The sequence below is a fragment of the Brugia malayi genome, assembly GCF_000002995.4.
Source record: "Brugia malayi strain FR3 genome assembly, contig: Bm_v4_Chr3_scaffold_001, whole genome shotgun sequence".
Lineage (NCBI taxonomy): Eukaryota > Metazoa > Nematoda > Chromadorea > Rhabditida > Onchocercidae > Brugia > Brugia malayi.
In genome coordinates, this window is record NW_025062477.1 from 7,770,103 (window position 1) to 7,789,562 (window position 19,460).

At 33.2% G+C, this 19,460-nt stretch overlaps 1 protein-coding gene across 2 annotated transcripts in view; it reads right to left on the reverse strand.

Moving 5' to 3' along the window:
* Positions 1 to 279: 279 nt before the first annotated feature.
* Bma-ubr-4 (Uncharacterized protein) overlaps positions 280 to 19,460 on the reverse strand; it is a gene marked incomplete at both ends in the record, with an annotated part of 32,509 nt that continues 13,328 nt past the window's right edge. Inside the window, 45 exons of one of the 2 annotated variants that reach the window (XM_043080349.1) lie at positions 280 to 311; positions 613 to 748; positions 931 to 1,330; positions 1,703 to 1,828; positions 1,940 to 2,064; positions 2,488 to 2,598; positions 2,898 to 3,011; positions 3,118 to 3,246; positions 3,727 to 4,007; positions 4,244 to 4,433; positions 4,491 to 4,673; positions 4,766 to 4,929; positions 5,191 to 5,359; positions 5,600 to 5,963; positions 6,047 to 6,176; positions 6,511 to 6,592; positions 6,724 to 6,883; positions 7,392 to 7,546; positions 7,904 to 8,015; positions 8,166 to 8,299; positions 8,536 to 8,645; positions 8,740 to 8,933; positions 9,035 to 9,201; positions 9,673 to 9,796; positions 10,172 to 10,341; positions 10,413 to 10,598; positions 10,911 to 11,027; positions 11,183 to 11,422; positions 11,688 to 11,834; positions 11,974 to 12,125; positions 12,356 to 12,468; positions 12,683 to 12,886; positions 13,242 to 13,426; positions 13,501 to 13,686; positions 13,960 to 14,097; positions 14,532 to 14,768; positions 15,043 to 15,330; positions 15,615 to 15,812; positions 15,899 to 16,041; positions 16,588 to 16,882; positions 17,056 to 17,231; positions 18,083 to 18,221; positions 18,494 to 18,625; positions 18,813 to 18,950; positions 19,075 to 19,138. In XM_043080349.1, coding sequence (XP_042936283.1) covers positions 280 to 311; positions 613 to 748; positions 931 to 1,330; positions 1,703 to 1,828; positions 1,940 to 2,064; positions 2,488 to 2,598; positions 2,898 to 3,011; positions 3,118 to 3,246; positions 3,727 to 4,007; positions 4,244 to 4,433; positions 4,491 to 4,673; positions 4,766 to 4,929; positions 5,191 to 5,359; positions 5,600 to 5,963; positions 6,047 to 6,176; positions 6,511 to 6,592; positions 6,724 to 6,883; positions 7,392 to 7,546; positions 7,904 to 8,015; positions 8,166 to 8,299; positions 8,536 to 8,645; positions 8,740 to 8,933; positions 9,035 to 9,201; positions 9,673 to 9,796; positions 10,172 to 10,341; positions 10,413 to 10,598; positions 10,911 to 11,027; positions 11,183 to 11,422; positions 11,688 to 11,834; positions 11,974 to 12,125; positions 12,356 to 12,468; positions 12,683 to 12,886; positions 13,242 to 13,426; positions 13,501 to 13,686; positions 13,960 to 14,097; positions 14,532 to 14,768; positions 15,043 to 15,330; positions 15,615 to 15,812; positions 15,899 to 16,041; positions 16,588 to 16,882; positions 17,056 to 17,231; positions 18,083 to 18,221; positions 18,494 to 18,625; positions 18,813 to 18,950; positions 19,075 to 19,138 — 7,540 coding nt within the window. Of the gene's footprint in view, positions 312 to 612; positions 749 to 930; positions 1,331 to 1,702; positions 1,829 to 1,939; positions 2,065 to 2,487; positions 2,599 to 2,897; positions 3,012 to 3,117; positions 3,247 to 3,726; positions 4,008 to 4,243; positions 4,434 to 4,490; positions 4,674 to 4,765; positions 4,930 to 5,190; positions 5,360 to 5,599; positions 5,964 to 6,046; positions 6,177 to 6,510; positions 6,593 to 6,723; positions 6,884 to 7,391; positions 7,547 to 7,903; positions 8,016 to 8,165; positions 8,300 to 8,535; positions 8,661 to 8,739; positions 8,934 to 9,034; positions 9,202 to 9,672; positions 9,797 to 10,171; positions 10,342 to 10,412; positions 10,599 to 10,910; positions 11,028 to 11,182; positions 11,423 to 11,687; positions 11,835 to 11,973; positions 12,126 to 12,355; positions 12,469 to 12,682; positions 12,887 to 13,241; positions 13,427 to 13,500; positions 13,687 to 13,959; positions 14,098 to 14,531; positions 14,769 to 15,042; positions 15,331 to 15,614; positions 15,813 to 15,898; positions 16,042 to 16,587; positions 16,883 to 17,055; positions 17,232 to 18,082; positions 18,222 to 18,493; positions 18,626 to 18,812; positions 18,951 to 19,074; positions 19,139 to 19,460 lie in introns of both variants that reach the window. The other variant, XM_043080348.1, reaches the window with a different exon arrangement.

Here is a 19,460-nt window from a genome sequence, read left to right on the forward strand (position 1 = left end):
TCTGAATACGATGTCCTTAAAGCAGAAGTGATGACAATCATACGTATATAACAATGAATTAAAATCCACATTTAAGGTAGTTTATAGGTCAAAGAATTTGCCGTTAAATACGATAACTGTTTCATATTTTCTAGACTTCATGTGATCGGTAATTTCCCTATTTCAATTATTTTTATTTCTGTGAATTAGATTTGTAAGTAACTTTGGAATATACAATCATCAAATGCTAATCTACTGAACAAAATGGAAGGGTAGACCATTAACACCAACAAGAATTTTTTATTCAAGGATAACATTACCCATATCGATACCTGAAAATAGTAAATTTAGAAAAGTCATAACGTCTTTCTTCTCTCATTAATCTGCCATACAAACCATAACTATGGTGTCATAGGACACTGGACTTGTGGAAGAAATTAATAACTGCCAGGAATTCCAGTCACATTCGGAATACTTAACCTGTATTTGTTCCATCTTTTAGCCTCTTTGCTTTCATTATATTCTGCCTGCTAAGGGATAAAAGTCATAAAGTTATTAAATTAAACTACGATAAGCTGTTAGCACCACATCCAATAAAATATTAAGTTAATCTAAAGTGAAGTTAACGCTTACCAACTGCTTTCATTAATTCGCCATAACTTCTACACTGTGAGAGTTCGGAGTCGAAATAACTAACAAACTTGGAACAATTCTCCAAAATTTTAATTATATTCTCACGCATGTGTTGAGTACGATCACCAGTCCTGCACTAAAACATAAATAAGATGTTAACATCTAAAAAATTCTTTTTTTTTGAAGGCAGTATTTATTTCATCATAGGTGAAATATTCCTGCTGCAACAAATCCAAGACAACAAAATTCAGGATTTATAGTCTAATAGATTATTCGTTTCTCTGAAGCTTTATTCCACGAAATTTGATACAAAACTACCTGAAGAATTTTATTGTGATAATAATCAACGGCAACCCAGACAAGCAATTCATGTCTCGCATCTTTCCAAGACTTCTTAGATCCTTGCAAACTTTTTAACAAATCCAATCTTTTATCATTCCACTGCTCTGCAGTATCCATTACCAAACTGATACTGATCTCATGGGTGAATGAATGAGCTTCAGCAGGTTCGGAGGATGGTGATACTTTTTTCAAATACTGCACTAGAAGAATTAAAATAGCCATATACTGCATGTTTGATTCACGACCACCACCATGAGAAAGTGCCGAAAATGAACGGAACTTGACAAAGCGATCCAGCAATTCTGCTATATCTAGTGTGAGGCTATCTAAATTTATCGTATCACAATCAACAGCTACTTCCAGATCAGTTGATAACCTAAAAATGAGTTACTAAAAATTTCGATTTACCAAACATATATTTAGTGCACAAAAAAAAAAAAAAAATGTAACAATGGAAAAACTTTGTAAGTAAAAAAAAATCTGGTAAAAGATGTTCAATGTCTTTCGACACTTCAAGGACTATAAAGGCACTATTCATGGAGGCTCCGAAAATGAAGTTCAGTCGAACTATCCCACAACATTTTTCCCAACTTACGCACTATTTTCTTTATGAGAAATTTGCAGTACACTCAACCTCGATATTCTAGCCCCTACTATTCACACACAAATAATTTTGCTGAATCCCTATTAGCAAACCATTTGATGCCTACAATTTTTAAATTTATCTAAATGATTTGTTTCAAAACACCTTTGGAAGGAGTGTTCCATATCCGAATCTTTTACTTGCTTTGACCAAATAGGCATGATAACATTACATTTCGTATTGGCATTATGTAGCGCTGCACTTGCCCATTCGCTTCGTGAACCGGCCATTCTGTTGAAAAATAAATATTTTCATAGAGATAAATAACAAGAATATCTTACTGAAAAGTTCAATCCTATTACCACATACCAAGAACTAAAAGTTTGAACACCACAAAAATACCTGACAGCTACGGAATGGCAGTCCAGATGAACTAAATTCATCTGCGACACTGTTGTGAACGAATAATTCCGACCATTAATTACTTTGTTCTCTTTTAGATTCAGTCGGCTTGCAAATGCATATACCTAAAAGAAAAAATCAATGGGGCAAAGAAGGTATGAAAATAAAACGGTAAGAAAACAGAAAAATGACTGAATTTGGAAAAAATAAAAACAATGATTCAAGTAAGTTTCCAATACCAGTGCCAATATATGTTAAATCGGGAATAGCTCCTATTCAAATCACAACGTTTTAAAAAACAGATGAATAGAACCTTGTTCTCTTTGTTAGCAATATGTATTGCTAGTAAAAAAGTTAATCATTACATGTTTCTAATGTCTCTCAGAATGATATTCTGTCTAGATGCAAACATATCGTAAATGCAAATACTGAACAAAGACGATAGAAGTGTCTTGGAAATACCTCCGTATAAATTCAAAATCAATATAAATTAATTGTGGAAAAGAATGAATGCAGGGATAAAATAAAAAAGACCAAAGCAAGCTAACCATCATGATTTTTGCACTAGCGTCCATTGCTTCCCGGCATATACAACAAATACTAATGTCTGATACACTTTCTAATGAATGAGGTTCATTGATCAGCTTGCGCGCAGATACCTGGGAGAACCACAATTTTTTTTCAAGTAAGAAATGACAAATGCTGTACAGGAGAATCGACTTGCAGGAATGGCTATGCAATCCTATTTTCTATGAGACAGTTTTTTTTTTTTTTCTTATTTATAAACAATAACGAATGGAAACAAAACACACACTACCAAATTGGTTTTAAAACCATTAGTGGGTTCAAATACTTATTTTAGGATCTGTCAACAACGCTAGAAAGAAATCGAGTGTGTGAAAAGAAAACGTAGTATGAAAACATATTAACCTATATTAAAATACACAGAGTAACCTACCTTCACTTGTCCTTTTTTGCCGATTTCCATACCCATTTTCGAAAGCTGTTTTTGCCTCATCGCCATAGCTAACTGACGTTTCTTTATCTTCGTTTCTTGACGAACTTTTTCAATCTTCAATAATAAATCAGCTGTGAAATACAGATAAACTATATTCAATTCCAAAACTAATAAGGAAACGAACAAGAAATCTTCTTGATACTTCAAATTTGATAAATACCTGTACAGCAACTTGATCATTCTTCTTCAGTTCTTCCATTACATTTTCGGCCAATGTTCCAATATGTTCAGCTGATGAAATCTGCTCCAAACGATGCAGTATGGGCAGGGAATTTTCAGCAATTGCTTCCTGAAGAATGACATCACAATCACAAGAAATCCGACTATATGGATGGAACAAAGTTCGATACAGAAGCCTTACACATATATAGCAACTTGTTCTCCCTCAGGTTTTTTTGAGTTATTAGGAAAACAATATGTGATCAATCGTTCCTTCCCTCAAATGTTTTCAAAACCATTTTCATGACAATCTTAGTCCGAAAGAAATAATGTAATGAAACAGCAATGTTTTCGAATCAAAAAAGTTGTTTTTTGGACATACTGCATATAAAATGAAAACACAAAAAAGCCCTTAAACTTAACCTGCGATTCGAATCTATGCATTACTATGATCAAGGAAGTAATCAAAACTCATAGCATCAGTGTAAAAAAAAACAGTGAACAAAGTTGACTGATACTTCAACGCACGAACATTACGGAGACATTTTTCTGCGCCACAACAACACTTATCTGTGATAATAGATAATATCGCAGTTATAAAAAAGTGAACCTGTGAGGGTTTGTGAGACCGTGCCATACCAGCCATAAGTTTTAGAACATATTTTAGTGAAGGTTTTGACAAAAAATACTTCCATTCTGGTCCCATTACTGAAACGTTGAATATGGGGGGATGATTCTCTGCCAAATATCTGCATGCATCTGTAATCAACCCAGCATCCATCATTTTCTTTTTGAGAGTCCGTCCGGACGCACTATCATGAATGGCGCTTGTTATTTTGCACAGTATTTCAACCTTCTGTACCACTCGATCTCGAATTTTTCGGTCGTTATCTATAACACTTGCTTTATTCGATATATTTGATAACTTCATCAATACTTTATCAGACTGACAACATCAAATCAACCGAATTTTTTAAAGAAAATTTGTATAATACTATATGAAGCATACAAATTGTAGTAAATAATGATGGGATGGTCGCTGTATCTGACCCAATGTCAATTTACCCAATCAAAAAAAAAAAAAATGAAACTTGAATGTTAGATAACGAAACAAAACCAAAACAAACCAATTTCATCCCAGTGACAACACGGCCGAAATGTTTCCACCAAAGCATCCATACTTTCTGCATTGCCAAGACAAAGATTTGGTGCAATGGATGTCACCGCTTCCAGTAATGATGCTGAAAGTTCTTCATCACTGCCCATTGAAAGTTCCAATAACCATGACGTCTGTTCAAAACTTGCACCACCAATAGACTGCAACTTAGTATATATATTGCTATATCCAAAAAAAAAAAGCAATAAGAAACACACCTTCTCGATTCGATCAGTGGCGAGAACATCAACCAGAAGAATCCTACTAAGTTCAAGATACTGTAAAGCTATTGTTTCTTCAATTGACTTTTCCTTAATACCACTTCTGTAAGCCACCTCGAACACATGCAAAAACCTTCGAATACCGCCATATTCGTTCAATTGCTCACGATTTCCTTCGACCTGAAGAACATTTTTCCTAGAATTATTTTTCTGGCCAGTTTTTAAGCAATGTGCTTCTAAATTTATAACTTTACACCACCAAAAATCTATACTTTTATGCAGTGAGTCAACAATCGATGCAATTCTCGCAACAAAATTATGCCTCCTCCAGTCAATTCAATGTTGTCCAATATCGGAAGAATAGTTGCAAAAGCACGTATCGGAGAGCCTAACGCACTAGCCAGGCGAAGTTGACTATCGTCTACCTTCTCTTTAACTAAAACTGCTCTTCAGTAAACTGAAATAAATCTTTCAAAAAATAAAATTGGAAAAAAAAAAAATAAAATAGAAAATGTCAAGAAGCCATAGAATTACGTTCCGGAAGTTACAGAAAAAAACATATAAAACCAACTGTTACAGATTCTGTTACTAGTTCACATATTTTCTTCTTTCCCACTTCGGTTAAAAGTATGCTTACAAAATATTATTAGAGAAGCATACTACTTGGCAAATTAAATATCTCAATTGGTAAGCCCACCATTCGTGTTAGCCAGTGTTTTTATAAAAGGTTCTGTTGCATCACCAAGAAGACCTCGCATCCGATACACAATAACCATCGCTTGACCGTGATGATCCGAACGCCAAAGTTTCTCATAAACATCATTAACCGATAAGTCCAAGGCAACAATCTGCTGATTCACAAGAAGCTGTGAAATGAAAAAAAGGTAAGATAAATATGATTCAAAAAGGACTAGAGTAAAATATAAAAATTTTGTTTATAATTACTCTTAAGGATTAGCACTACTTTTTTTATTTTTATTCCCTTGGTGCTAACAAGCAATATAACGATAGGACAAGAAAGATTTCGAAAGTAAGATACAATCTAGCTATCACTGCTTTACAAGCAAGCAAAAAAAAAAAAAAAACGAATGTTGAAAATTTGTTACCTCCATTCCAGTATCATCATCCAGCAGTGCAACCAGCTCACAATCTCGACAAATTTTATTCTTGATATCTCTCATCAGAGGACCCATGCCAGCATCACTACTCTTATATGGATTACCTAACATTCTGCCTTGTAGATAATCTTCCTGGAGCGCATCCTTCTCGATTTGTATTAAGAAATCCTCCTCTTTCTTCAATAACGGATAAATAATATCGTTGATAATTGATAAAAGATAAGCCTGTATGCGCAATTCTTGCGGATGAGCTCCTATTCGCCGTGTCGCCTCTTTCAGAACTAAGATTGGTCGTTTCAATGCAATGCGCATCAGCAGCATACTGAGGTCCTTGACAGATTCGTTCACATAACTTAAAATATAGCATTGTTAATTGCAGTGTTTACCATTCCACTATGTTTGTTGTATGATACTTCCGACATTTGATGAACTTACAAGGTACGATGAACAGTAACTTGTTTGAGTGCGCAAACAGTTCGAAGCAGAAGTGGAAGCATAACAGGACTAGATTCATGCAGCAAATTCCAACCATTCTGATCCCGTTGCATCATACAATTCAAAACTTCTGAAAATATGAGTTAGATAATATCATAAATAACTACCGGCAGAATCGCCAATAATAGCTATATTTATTCAGTGTAACAATAACTACCAATAATAGCCACTGTGGAGTTGTTTATCTCGTTTGCTTCTTTCTTTTTTTTTTTTCTAAACTGGCCCAAATGTTTAACAGATGTCTTTATTTCTTTACTTCATCATTTCAGTAAATGACTTATTAAAGTTATTTAACTAAATTAACAGATTTCACTTATTTAATTATTTATTCAGTCTTATGAAGAATAAGCATATAAGAGTTCTTCTAGAAATTAGTGTATATATTCCACTTAAGATAAACTTACGAATAAGATGATGAAGAAGAATTCCGGTTGAAAGATCCCCCGAAGGTCTACTCACTTCATGTAAACGTATATCCAAACTTGCCTGTAAAAAGATAGTAAAAAGTGCTTCAAAAATTATATCCCTAAATAATTTACTAAAATGTACTGATACAAGTTCTGTGTTTTGGTAATTAACTTCATTAGCGCTAATAGAAGAAAAAAATTAAAACATACTAGCAAAATTCGTTTTACGATATCAACATGCAATTCTACTGGTTTCGATACTAAAACGTTGTTAATTTCTCTTGTTGTTAATAAAGTTCGCATCAAACAAAAGTATTCATCAATATTGTCAGCCGAAACGTTCCGGATTTTCCGCATCCATAATAGTACTCTGAAAAAGATTTCGAATCAAACTGGAACATGAAAAATACCAGTTAAAAAAATCAGAGCAGGATTATCGAAAAATATTTGAGACACCAAATACTAAAGCAGAAACAGGAATAACTTTTTAAATCTTATAAATTAATTAATTCACATTTCAAATTTCAACAATTTTTCTGATATTCAGTGACGCTACCGCAAAATATATTTAAATTCGAATCTAAACTTTCAAAACTCAGACAATCAAATTTATTTGCAGTAGCATAAATTAACTTATAAGAAAAACCACCTCAAAATTTTTAGAAAAAATCAGCATCTCAATTTCAAAATTTCAACTTTTTAAATCATTGCTCTCCGCTAAATATCTTCAGCTAAAAGTACTGCAAGTTAAAGAAAAGAAAAGTGAAAGCTTCCAATAATGTAACATATAAAATAAAATGCAGTGGAATCTGCTGCGATTGTTAGTAGCTTAACCAATGTAATCAAAAAACCAAAAAAAAGTTTCTTCATAAACTCACTTTTGCAGTACCAGAGCTATGTCCACCGGTGATCCGATTTGTGCTTCGCCATTGTTGTTGATTTCAAAACATAGCATCACAAGTAAACGACAGGTTGCAGCACGAACTGCTGCTACAGATGAAAACATACAACGAGTAAGCCATTGATAGAGTGACTGGAAAGTTAGAAATCGGCTATACTGTTATAGAAAATACGTACATACATAGAAGTCGTTTTTTGTTTCACTAAATATTCAGCAAGGTAGTTAATGAATTCGAATCACATTTACAGAACCAAAAACAACGAAGTTTGCTTAATAAAGTTTATAGGAGTAATTCTTTTAAAAACTTAAAGATATTCAAAAAAAAAAAACATCTTCAGATCAGTAGATCTCATAAAAATGTGGCGGAGTATGAAGAGATTATACCTCTAGGCCAAGAAATTCATAAAAAAAAAAAAAAAAAAAAAAAAAACACATCACCAGAAAAAGCGAACATCGCATTAATAAATAATGAAAACTACGCAAACTGACAAATTTCCGTTTTGGATCACTTTCAGTGCAACGTCTTATGTATTGAAGAATACTGCGCTCTCTTTCTGGACTATCGTTTTGCAACAGTCTTGTATATTCCGCCCAAATAAATCTATAAATTTTTACTATTCTTAACATCTTAGAAGCTTTACAGGAATTAATGATTTTCGAAAAAAAAAAAAGCACAACATGGAAAATTCCCCAAAAAAAAATAAAGAGAAACACAAATACCAGGAATAAAAAGATCAATTTCTGTCCTTACCGTCCTTTTAGCCATCCAATCGTTGGAAATCGTTCAGAGGGTATAAGCAATTTGTCAAAGTCAGGTTCTTCTTCGTCTAGCATTTTCATATCTTCCATAATTTTGTGAAAAACGGTGTCATCCAGAACGAGATTCTACGAAGTATAAGTTATGCAACACTATTATTTTCAACCCAATTTTACAATATTTACAAAAAATAAGTTAGGTTCTGCATAACTCCCTCAATAAGTCATTACGAAAATTGATAATTTTAATTCATAATTTTTTACCACAGTTACTTTCCAGTTACTTTTGAATGCTTTCCAAACAATTCCTTCTCAATTTTGAAACAGTCCATACTTGACCAGAAGAGCAAAAAAAATGTTTAGACCTGTTCTACTTCCTCTTGTTCGCTTTCTTTATGATTATCTTCGAAACCAATATTTTGCGAAGCATTCAAAACTGTTTTTGACTGTTCTTCACATGTAGGTAAAAGATAACCTGGTAGAAGATATACTATAAACAGTATGTGATATAATACAATAAGTCATATGTCACATGAAAAAAGTTTGTCCAGATACTAATAAAATATTACCGGCAAAAGTACCAGCGTTTCTCACTTTGTCAACGCTAAAACCAGATGAATCCACTGCAAAAGTATTTTTCAGATTTGTTGAACATGGCGAACAAATTTTCAGAAATACAGCCAATACATGCAAATCCATCTCGGTGCTGCCATTCCCTATCACAGCCATGCGCATCAAGCAGCGCAATTTTTGCTCCCAAAACCTAAAGATTTGTTTTCGTGAAGTCGTCGTTCTTAAAGTAACTGTTGAAAATTGAAATAAATTCTATTTAATTTGTCAAGTCATATGAACATAAAAAAATACCGAAATTTGTTTTCAAATATTGATTTCGTTAACAAGTAGCATGGAAGAGCACCATTCTCTACCAATTCACACATTTTTTGTGTCGCTTCTTTGCTCATTTCCGAGAGATTCCAAATAAGGCTATGAACGGAACGAGCTACTGCGTCACCAAGAGTGCATCCATTCACCTAGATACAAAAAAAAAATCAATATAAGAAAAAGACAAAAAAAATTATGCTCTTAATGCTCTCCAATTTCTACTGACAATTTCTAATTGCTTCTGTTTATTAATTAACTATTTTTTATTATGGTTTAGAAATGAAAAGACAGAATCGGTATTAGCTCGCCGTTAATAAAAGCTTTACATTGCTATTTAAATTCTGCAAAAAATTTAAATCATATCATTATTACCAACAATCGTTTCAGTTTTCAATAAATACCTCCTGATGATACCAAAATGCAACTGCGTGATATTTAACATTATGTTTATCTAAGCAACTTGCCATCAATTTCCGATATTTCACTTTTATCATATTACTTGATGTTGGTTCACTAACCTTCCAGTCTCAACCTCAGCTTATATATATATATAAGCATAGTAACCATATTGCATATGTAAATCTCTACCTATTGGTCTTACCAATTATAACAAAACTTACCAATCTATTGAAAACAAAGTCTTCACGGATAATTTCCTCCATAGCATTTGTATCACTACACGTTGCTTGTATTAATGATACACAATGTACTATTAGTGCGGACATGCAGCCTGCACAACGATCACTGAAAATATTTCTAAATGCAGTTTTTCTAAGGATAAATTGAACATATGAAAATGAAAGTTGAGGCGTTTTCAAAATATCAGTTATGAGAATAGGACCGTAAATTTACAGATATATCCGAAATAAGACCTATTCCACACGTACTGATGTAGATCTTGATGGAATAAAAATTTTTTTTTGAAACCAAAATAACATCATTATCCGCCAACAGGAACGAATCCTTCAATACCACAAGGTTAAAGCAAGGTTATCTTAACTTCCACTAGTTAGATCTCAATTAATAGTGAGTTAAATAAGTAGTAATGGAGATAACAGCGCTAGAAACAGGCTTAGTAAAGCTTAAAAAAAAAAAGAAAACATTCATAGAGAAACTTACGAGTTAGAATGAAAATTACTGGTGCGAGGTTTGTCAGACAAAGTTTCATCGCCATTTTCAATGTCGTAACGGAGAATTTCTGCTCGAAATGCTGCTAACTGACGAGTTTGTTCGCATAATTTATTATGCAATTTTTCTGCACTACGATAGAGTGTTGCAAGTGTATAATCCTGCAAAAAATAGGATAACTTCTCAAGAATGATTAAATATTGGGTAAGGATCTGAATTAAATAAATCACACCTCTTTCAAATTTAAACTTGACATAAAACTTGTAAATGATTGCACAGTCATGTGCTTTAGGATCATATTTGGTCGAATAGTGGGTTCTGAATCCCACGAGCATTTTTCCAGAAAAGCTCTAATGATTCCAATATGACAACGTGTCGATTCGATGTCGTTCAATAAAGTTTCCATAAGGGCATATGTCTGAAAATACATTTCTCTTTAGTTTTGTTGATATTACTACTTCTTAACTCTCAAGGCAAATGACTCACATTTAATTACCGACGTTATTAGAAAGTCAAAAATCTCCCACAGAATCAACAATGGTTTTTAAAATAAACGTCAGTAAGTGCAGCTGACTAACCGGAAATGGACATCTTTAAAGTGTATTTTTACTAGGCGTCCTAAACTAAGACAGCAGAACAAAATTATGAACAGAATAAACGCTCCAGAAAAAACAATGTCCCCTACAAGTTTGCTCTGACAGATTGAAGTGACTCAGCACGAATACCTCACCGTTTTTCGGTCATTGTCGTCCTCAATTGCCTGCACTGAAGGTAACGACCGGCCAACCAGCACTGCTTCCAAGCGAGCATATTTGCAAAAACCGCAGGAATTGCATAAAAATGGCTCCTGCATAAAAGAAAACACACAGACAATTAAGTCATTCAAAAGAAGAATACAGACACAACGAGAGCATCATTGTAGTCATTCAACTACTTCTTTCTTTTTCATTAAAATCAGCGGAATTCAGATAAAGCTTAAAAATTAATCAAGTTAAAAAACACCTTTTCATCGTAATTGATTGCTCGACACTTCACGCACTGAAAGACATTTTCACCGCAGTTTGAGCATATCCCGGGATTCGGTGTTACTGACGTAGAACACCGTGGGCAGTGCACGAATTCTGGCGCATCTGCAGCTCCGGCTGTGTTCGTATCATAAAATTCGGCCATTTCCAAAACAACATTACAAGTAACAACTGGGATTGGAAGCTGCACATCAATTTCGGTGTCTCCTTTATTTACCTGTAAAAATGTATTGGGTACAAGAAGTGAGAAATTCCATTTTTGTCATGGCTGATACGATCTATCAATGAAGCACTGAAAAGCACTGAAAATATCAATACTAGCTACTTATGAACAGAAAAGAAAGAGACTAGAAGCCTGGTATGCTCATAACTATACCTGGGTTCAGTACGACTTCCTCAAGATTAATATCCACAGTTCCATGTATTTCTCCAAGGTTTTAACTAAATTTTCGTCATAACTATACAAAAAAGATAAATACAACCTTAACATCAGCTGCTTTCTCCCAAAGTTCAGGCCGATTTTTGAGGTCAATCGCAGATTCAAGTATTTTATTGCAATAGTAAAACCTGAAGCGTTTCACCATTTTTGTTCGCTTGATTTCACTCAAACGTATGATGATTCGCGCCACCTATAATTTTGCTCTATAGCTATTTATAGTATTGAATTACTCTTTTGTATTCTCACTACAGCTGATCTAAATAATGTAAAAACTGTCAAGCTCTTTCTATATAAGAAGCTGTTACTCTTTTTTGAAAAAATCTAAACACCTCGAAATGGCCCATCAATTTGATCATCTGTGCCGACGTAGTGAAGCGGGAATCCAATTTAATTGCTGATAATTTCAATTGTTCCATTGGATGATCCGAATCCGAACATATCAGACATGGAGATTTACTTAGTACAGAAATATCTGGTGATCCTGAAAACCTCATAACAGTAGCATAAAATGTAGCTTTTAATGTCATATAGGAAGAGTTGGGTCCAACCTAAAATTTCCATATGCAAATTTCTTTGATGCCATATGATTCATTGTCCAGAACAGTGCCAGATTATTTTTTCTTTACACAAATAATAATAGGAAGCAATAAGCATGTAAGTTAATATTTAAAAAAAGGAAGCATAAATAAAGCAACGAGCTTGAAAATTTACCGATAAATTCACATAATTTTTCGAAAATAACCGAACTTCGACTTTTTTCCAATGTGTATAATGCACTATTGATCGTCGCTACAGCTTCCTTATAAACCGTAATCAATTCATCCCTTAATACAAGTCATAAATGATAGAATAGAATTGGGATCCCGTACATCCTCAACATGACCTCTAATTCTATTAGAAAATGAAATTTACAGATTTGCTCCGAAGGATGAAATCAACGAACAGCAAAGCCTTCACTTCGAAGAAATATTTCTAAAATTTAAGTCCTCAGATACTAGCTTAAAATATCTTCGTTAAACTAAAAGTGACAAAGCTAACTTCGATAAAAATCGAGGTAGATAGTAAGACAGAAGATCTACTAATTGTGCAGCTCGATTACCCATTTCATGTGCATAAGGCCAAGTGTGCTTATACAGGTAATTAATCAGTAACAGTTGATTGGGTCGTGAAGCAAGTTGTAAAGTAGCACGTAGAATTGCATGCAGTGTCCAACGTCTTTCTTCATTTTCGCCCAGCAGGAACCTGCAATTTGAAAGTGTATTCTGTAAAACTAATCCAGAATTGATTTTTTAAATCAGAATAGGGTGGCCACTTTTCTAATCAGCTCATTTCCTAATGTTAGAATAACGACGGAAAGGAGATAATGTTTAGCAAATTACTCCGTTTAATATATTCAGCATTATATGGCAGAATTTTTTTTGAAAAATAAACAGTTTTTCAAGTGTAAAATGATTTAAAAGGTGCGCACTTCGCAAATAAGCGCGGTATATATTATGAAATTATTCATTATAAACGACTCAGAAAAAATTGGAAAATATTTCCTTTTTCAAACGCTGGCGTAAAACAGAGATCAACTGAAACATAAAAAAAAAAATACCTCGTAATCAGTCTTTTGAGCAATGCACAAGGCTTTTGCTTGCTTAAAAGTATATTGACTAGTGAACAACACAGTAATTCATCATCGGAATCTTCGGATGTTCGAATAGCCAGTAGAATGAGATTAAGAACAGCGTCGCAGGCAACATCAGGCATCATACACGCTAATTCCATCAACCATGGCAACTAAGAAAGGAATTATGCAATTTTAAATTTCAAATCCAATCCAAATTAAAGAAGCGTATAACAGACATACTCACTTCTTTTAAACATATTCTCTGCCAAACAACGCAGCGCCTCTCAGAAACTGCTGCAATTCCGTTGATACGACTAACAATATCACTTAATTCGAAATATTCTAAACTTGAACGGCTTTTCAGGCGCTTTTTCAAATTAGCTAGTAAATCATGAATGATGTGCTCATCACGAACTTGTCGGTACTTGGCCTAAAAAACTGTAGAATAATATGCATAATACAAGCAATGTTATCTGGCTTCTTGACCTCCAAACAAATAAATGAATTAGATCATCGAATAACTATATAATTCAATGTAATAAGTTCATTTCAACAAATCAAGGTGGTTTTCATTTTAGCTTTAGTTAAGCAGTAGTAAAATGACCAACAATAATTTTTCATTCTTTTGTTTAGAAGTGAACTAGATCAATAAATTTGAAAATGAAGAAAAATATATATGCATGCACCTAACAAACCAACTCACCGTATCGGAACCACACATTAGTAAAAGCAGCTTCCGAGCAAGTCTACGCATTGTTGACGGCTCCTGCGTTATGTAATCACATAAAAGATTCTCCCATTTGTTGTCCAACAATAACTCATCACCCAAAATTTTTTTGAGCTGAAAATCTATTGAGAGCAAACCATTTCTTAAAGTTATTTAGTTTCGCATAAAAGGTTCACAAAGGGTTTAGGATGACCACGTATGTTGAATCAACGAAAGATTACAACAAAAATACTTCAAAAAATGGTATGTCAAATTTGTATCAGGTAATAAAAAGATGAAAATGAAAACAATTTCAAGACACCGATGATTTACACAATAATTTCCTAATATTTTGAAAGAAAAATTTAATCGGCTTTATTTTATTCAATTGTTTTCGTAGAAATAGGCCTGAAGGACTGGACTGACCATCTATAGCAATAAAAAACATAAGAAAACATAAAATCCACTTTGACAGCCAAACTTCATTTTTTCCTAAGCTGCTAAAGGGTTTTAAAACAGCAGTCCAGATTAAATACACACTTCAATAGAGATATATAAACAAAATTTACTTGATAGGGCAACCGAAGTGCCATTTCGACAATTAACGTTGTGTATATAGAGAAGACATTTCCTGGATTGACATTTAATGAACGAGCATTAAATAATGGTGCAAGGTCAGGCTGTAACTCTGGTGGAACAGAGGAGAGTTTCTGGATAGTTTGTTCGGCAGACTGCATTTGCTTAGTCCATTCTGTTTTCAAGGATTGTAAAAGAATATAACAATGATTCAGAGCCCCAGCAGACTCCTAAATCATTTGAATTAAATCCATGAAATCAAAAGAAACATGTTTCAGAATTAGCTGCTTTATAAATACCACTCGAGCTTTTGAAATTCATGAACAAAATAAACATATTTTAGAATTCTTAAGCTCGCATTAGCGAACTTAAGTGCTCAGTGCTCATTTCGAAAGCCAAAAGCGCCGACGATTCAAACGCATGAAAACAACTGACAATCAATGAACAAGGAAACAAGAGAAAATCTCCCCAGAACCACTCTTAAAAACTTCATTCAATGCTTACCAAAGTATGAGCAACTTTCAGAGCCAAAGCAACTTGAGGCTCAGGAATTACAGATACACCGTGTTCCTGACTTGCCACTTGAGGGACATTATTCATTGCAGACATGTCAGTATCATCTTGTTGAGGTGTTGCATCACGACTAGATGATGATATATCACCTGTAAGTTCAATATCCTCCATCTGTTCTAGATCAGATTCCCCACCACCTTCTGCATCGTCTTCATCCTCCACACTTCCAGCCGGCGGGACTGCTGATACGTCAGCAGCAGTATCTAATATTGTAGTCAGCTGCAAGATAGAGAATTTTAAAATTATAGCATATATTTACTCCCTCAACAAAACAAATACAAAATGAATCTCAAATTGTTTCCCAGATTTTCGGAGTTAAAAATTTCTGTTTTATAAATAATGTTTTCAGTACCACCAAAGTATATAAAGCCCCAGAATACCCTTCATTTTTTTTTCCTTTTCTGTCCAAAAACTTCTTTTTTAAGTCTAAATTTGAATGTCCAAATAAAAAGTATTGCCTTCCTAACATAACAAAGTGTTCCGCACACTATTAAAAAACTAACTTCTGCACTTTTTGGTGTAGTAACACTTTGAATTCCATCATCGACTATCTTTCTGCTATTCATGGATGGCCAATTGTGCGATGTACATTGAACAAGGATAACATATATTAAGCGTAAAATGATTTGATCACGTTCTGCTTTCACTGTTCTTTCTGTCTGTACTTTGCTAAAGTCTAGCCCACTTATTAAATAATCGATCTGAAACTACTATGTATCGACCAATTCGAGATTTCGAAAAATACTTCCACATCTAACTAAAATTTAAAATCCAGTAGCATATTTACGAGATCGGTTAGTTGGTCTGGAGCATGTTGACCCATCAAAAACAGTATTGTCTGTGCTGGTGCCAAACAGCGTATACCATCACAACTACAAATATCGAGTCGGGAAACAAAAGCTAGCAGAAGTTGCCCGATCCAAGCCATTTCTGAAGAAAGTAATATTTTTTTCGCGAGATCCGGACGTAAACGTCAATTCTAATATTCAGATTTTCTGTTTATCAAAAATTCAGGAAATTCCCGGCAAACCTTAGGTCAGATCGAATTGATGAATATCAAACATGATACGACTGCTACAAAATGATGAAATATGGTCTTGTTAGCAATGTCGTACACCGCCCGTGTTTATTTAAAAAAAAAAAAAAAAAAAGACGCGTGCAAATTCGTTAGTAGATACAGGATATTGAACTGAAACCTAAACAAAAAAACAATCCTGGAACTATTATTCAGTGGAGCTCTGAACATGAACAGAGTCACTATATGAAAATGTCAGTATATCTGATCAACATGCGACAACACTATCACAACTAATTGGAAGCTTTGGAGATTATAGTCTAACATATCTTGCTATAATTTTAATTGTATAGGTTAGGGAGCAAATTTCGAAAATTTCCAAAAAAAAAGAAAAAATTTCCATTTGCTTAAACTTGAAAATTAATCCAATTTAGAAAATTGAACGAAGGAAGAAAATTTACTTCTGTTAAAATTCTCCAAATTTGATGAAGGGTTCAGCTGAACGGGTATGCCTTTCTCCTTGTTTATTTGATTTTCAAGCTCATCAATAATCGCCGGCTTAAATCCAGTAGCACCTTGGATTACAACACCCATATGTAGTCCCTCGGCGGAAGCTGTGTACTTATCCGTCAAAGTTGTAGGTGTAATAGCACCAATAAACGAAAATAAGTTGCTATGATTTTGTACACTTGCAATACAATAGTTCGAAATTATAGATGACATCAAACATTTGCAACGATGAGCAATGACTATGTTCTGGAATTCAGAAATTTCAAAGAATGCACGAATCAATAAAACAAATTAATGCAATTATTTTTTAGACAACAGTGACTGTAAGTAGCAAAATGAAAACTAAAGTCACGATTTAGACTATTTAAATCATAAAAACACTTTGAAGGAATAAAATGTTTAAAAAATTTGATACCAACATCCGAAAACAATATTTCCAAAATAAGCTGCGTTATTTCTGCAGAATTTTCCACATTTACAGCCAGATATACAAAAGCAGATATCAGGAACTGCTCTAATATTGCATCCGCAGCAAAATCATTCGAGAAGATAAAATCCACACAGATATTCAAAAAAGGAAGTATATCACCGAAATCTAAATAATTGTTATTTTTGTTGTTTTCCAACTACATTCCCGGTTTTCCACACGTAATTCTTTTACATTTTTTAGAAATTACATTATTTTAGCCGAATTTTTAATGCTTTTTACACCACTATTTTTCAACCAATTTAATACTTATATTTATTTATATTTTATTAATATCTTAATTTTAATTTTAGCCAATTATTTCTCGTAATTCGTTTTTAGCTACTAGTTCCAGCTGCAAATCTTTAATGAATAAATTCTCTCCAGTAACCCTCCTCGAACAAACAATTTAAACAACACATCATGAAATTTTGTGTATTTCATTTAAATGTCGAGGTTGATTTAAAAAAAACTGAATTAAACAGATTCATACAAGTTACTCAACGCATGTTTTAAATATTTTTCAACCTGACCCACAAATTACTTTTTCAGGTTAATTTTTCTGCTAATAAACCGAAGCCCGCTATATTTAATAATTAAAGCTCTCTAGTGTAATATCGATTGTATTAACATTTAAGGATGAATGCCTGTGTCTTTTTATTTATTAGTAAGAATAATGGTGATTAACAGACTTCACTGCTGTTAACATATTAATTATTTTAATGTTTAAAGAACATTACCATCAGCATTGTTAATGGTATTAAAAAAACATACGAATAAATTCAATATGTACTACAAATATATTATTTGATTTTTATCAGCTATTTGCATAAAGTGGTGTTTACCAAGTTCGAAAATAAAAAATCATAACTACTTAGGAAGAAATCGACGAACAATTTGCATTTTCAGTATCTTGTAATTAAAATTAGTATTCCAATCTACTTTTTGAATGAAAAATGAATTTATGAAACAAAACTAACGCTTCTTAATTAACTGGTGAAAAGATGTCACACGATGCAAAGTTATCACTTTCAACTGGGTAGCAAAGGCATTGAAAAGTGATAGCTGCAAAGTTCCAGCTTTTCGATGGTTACTGAGTGATGAAAATAAAGCAGCATCCTAGAATTATAAATAAATAACAAAAAATTGTTAACAATGTATCAACTTATCATAGATCTTAAGATCTCACAAAAAAAATATCTTCTTGTTGGCACTTAAACTCGTTAGAATAACGGTAAATATCCTGGATATTATATTCTGACTTAATAATTTACATAAGACGTGGGTCATGAATGGTAATAGCGAATTCAATATAATAAGTTGGCAGCACCATTTTGAAAATATACCAATTAACTGGTATATTTTCAAAAAGTCTAAACTGTTTCAATAACCTTTTGTTCGAGAAATGACGAGGTTGTAGGTGATAAATGCCTCAGCAGGATTAATGCTCGATGATTCACGGTAACGTGCTCAAAGTCCGGAGCAGTAAAATTTAATGCAACTGATAGAAGCCAATCCATGCGCTAAAAAATTATGTAGGCTTAAAACTACAGAAAATCGAAAAAATACCTTTGTAAAAAAAAAATAGAAATATATAATTACCCCTTCGCGAAAAAATAATTTATGGACTTATTTGGGGAAGACACTTCGGCAGACACAGCAGAAATCACAAACATCTTATAAAAGAGCAAAGTTTAAAGGAAGGGTAACCTTCCGTTTGGTACAATAATGTAGCCTGTAACATGTAGAGATAAATGAGGCAACCAGTTGCTCGGGGAGAGTAATAATTTGGTTAAAACGATAGGAAGCCGTAGGAAAACCAAAATCTTTTTTCGTTTTGCCGAAAACCTAAAATTTATAGCAATATATAAAAATAGTAAAAAGTTCACTGAAATATGTAATTTTATGTTTATATATTATATCAGCCAAAAGGAAAAATTTAAATTTAATTAAAAAAGATGAAAAAGTCCACCTTAATCGACCAAATTTGTGCAGGTACATTGTTACAAATGAAATTCAATGTCACTTCATTGTTGCTGCAAATACATAATCATACACATAAGTAGTAACAAATAAATTTTGGCATTAAGTCGCATATAAGATTTAACATTGATTATTCCTCCAATACCATGTCTTCAAAAGCTTTAATTTAGGTTTACCGATTTCTTTTGTGAGAATCACTAAAGTTAATATGGATTATAGAGATATAAAGGTTATAATTCTGCGCAAATTTCAACAAATTTAACATGACTAATGATCAGCATTTTTAAAAGATCGAAAATAAGCACTACTGCCTTTTAAACTTGCTTAAAAAGGAAATTTTTTCTACTCTATAGCTACCAGTTGCTTTCTTCTGCA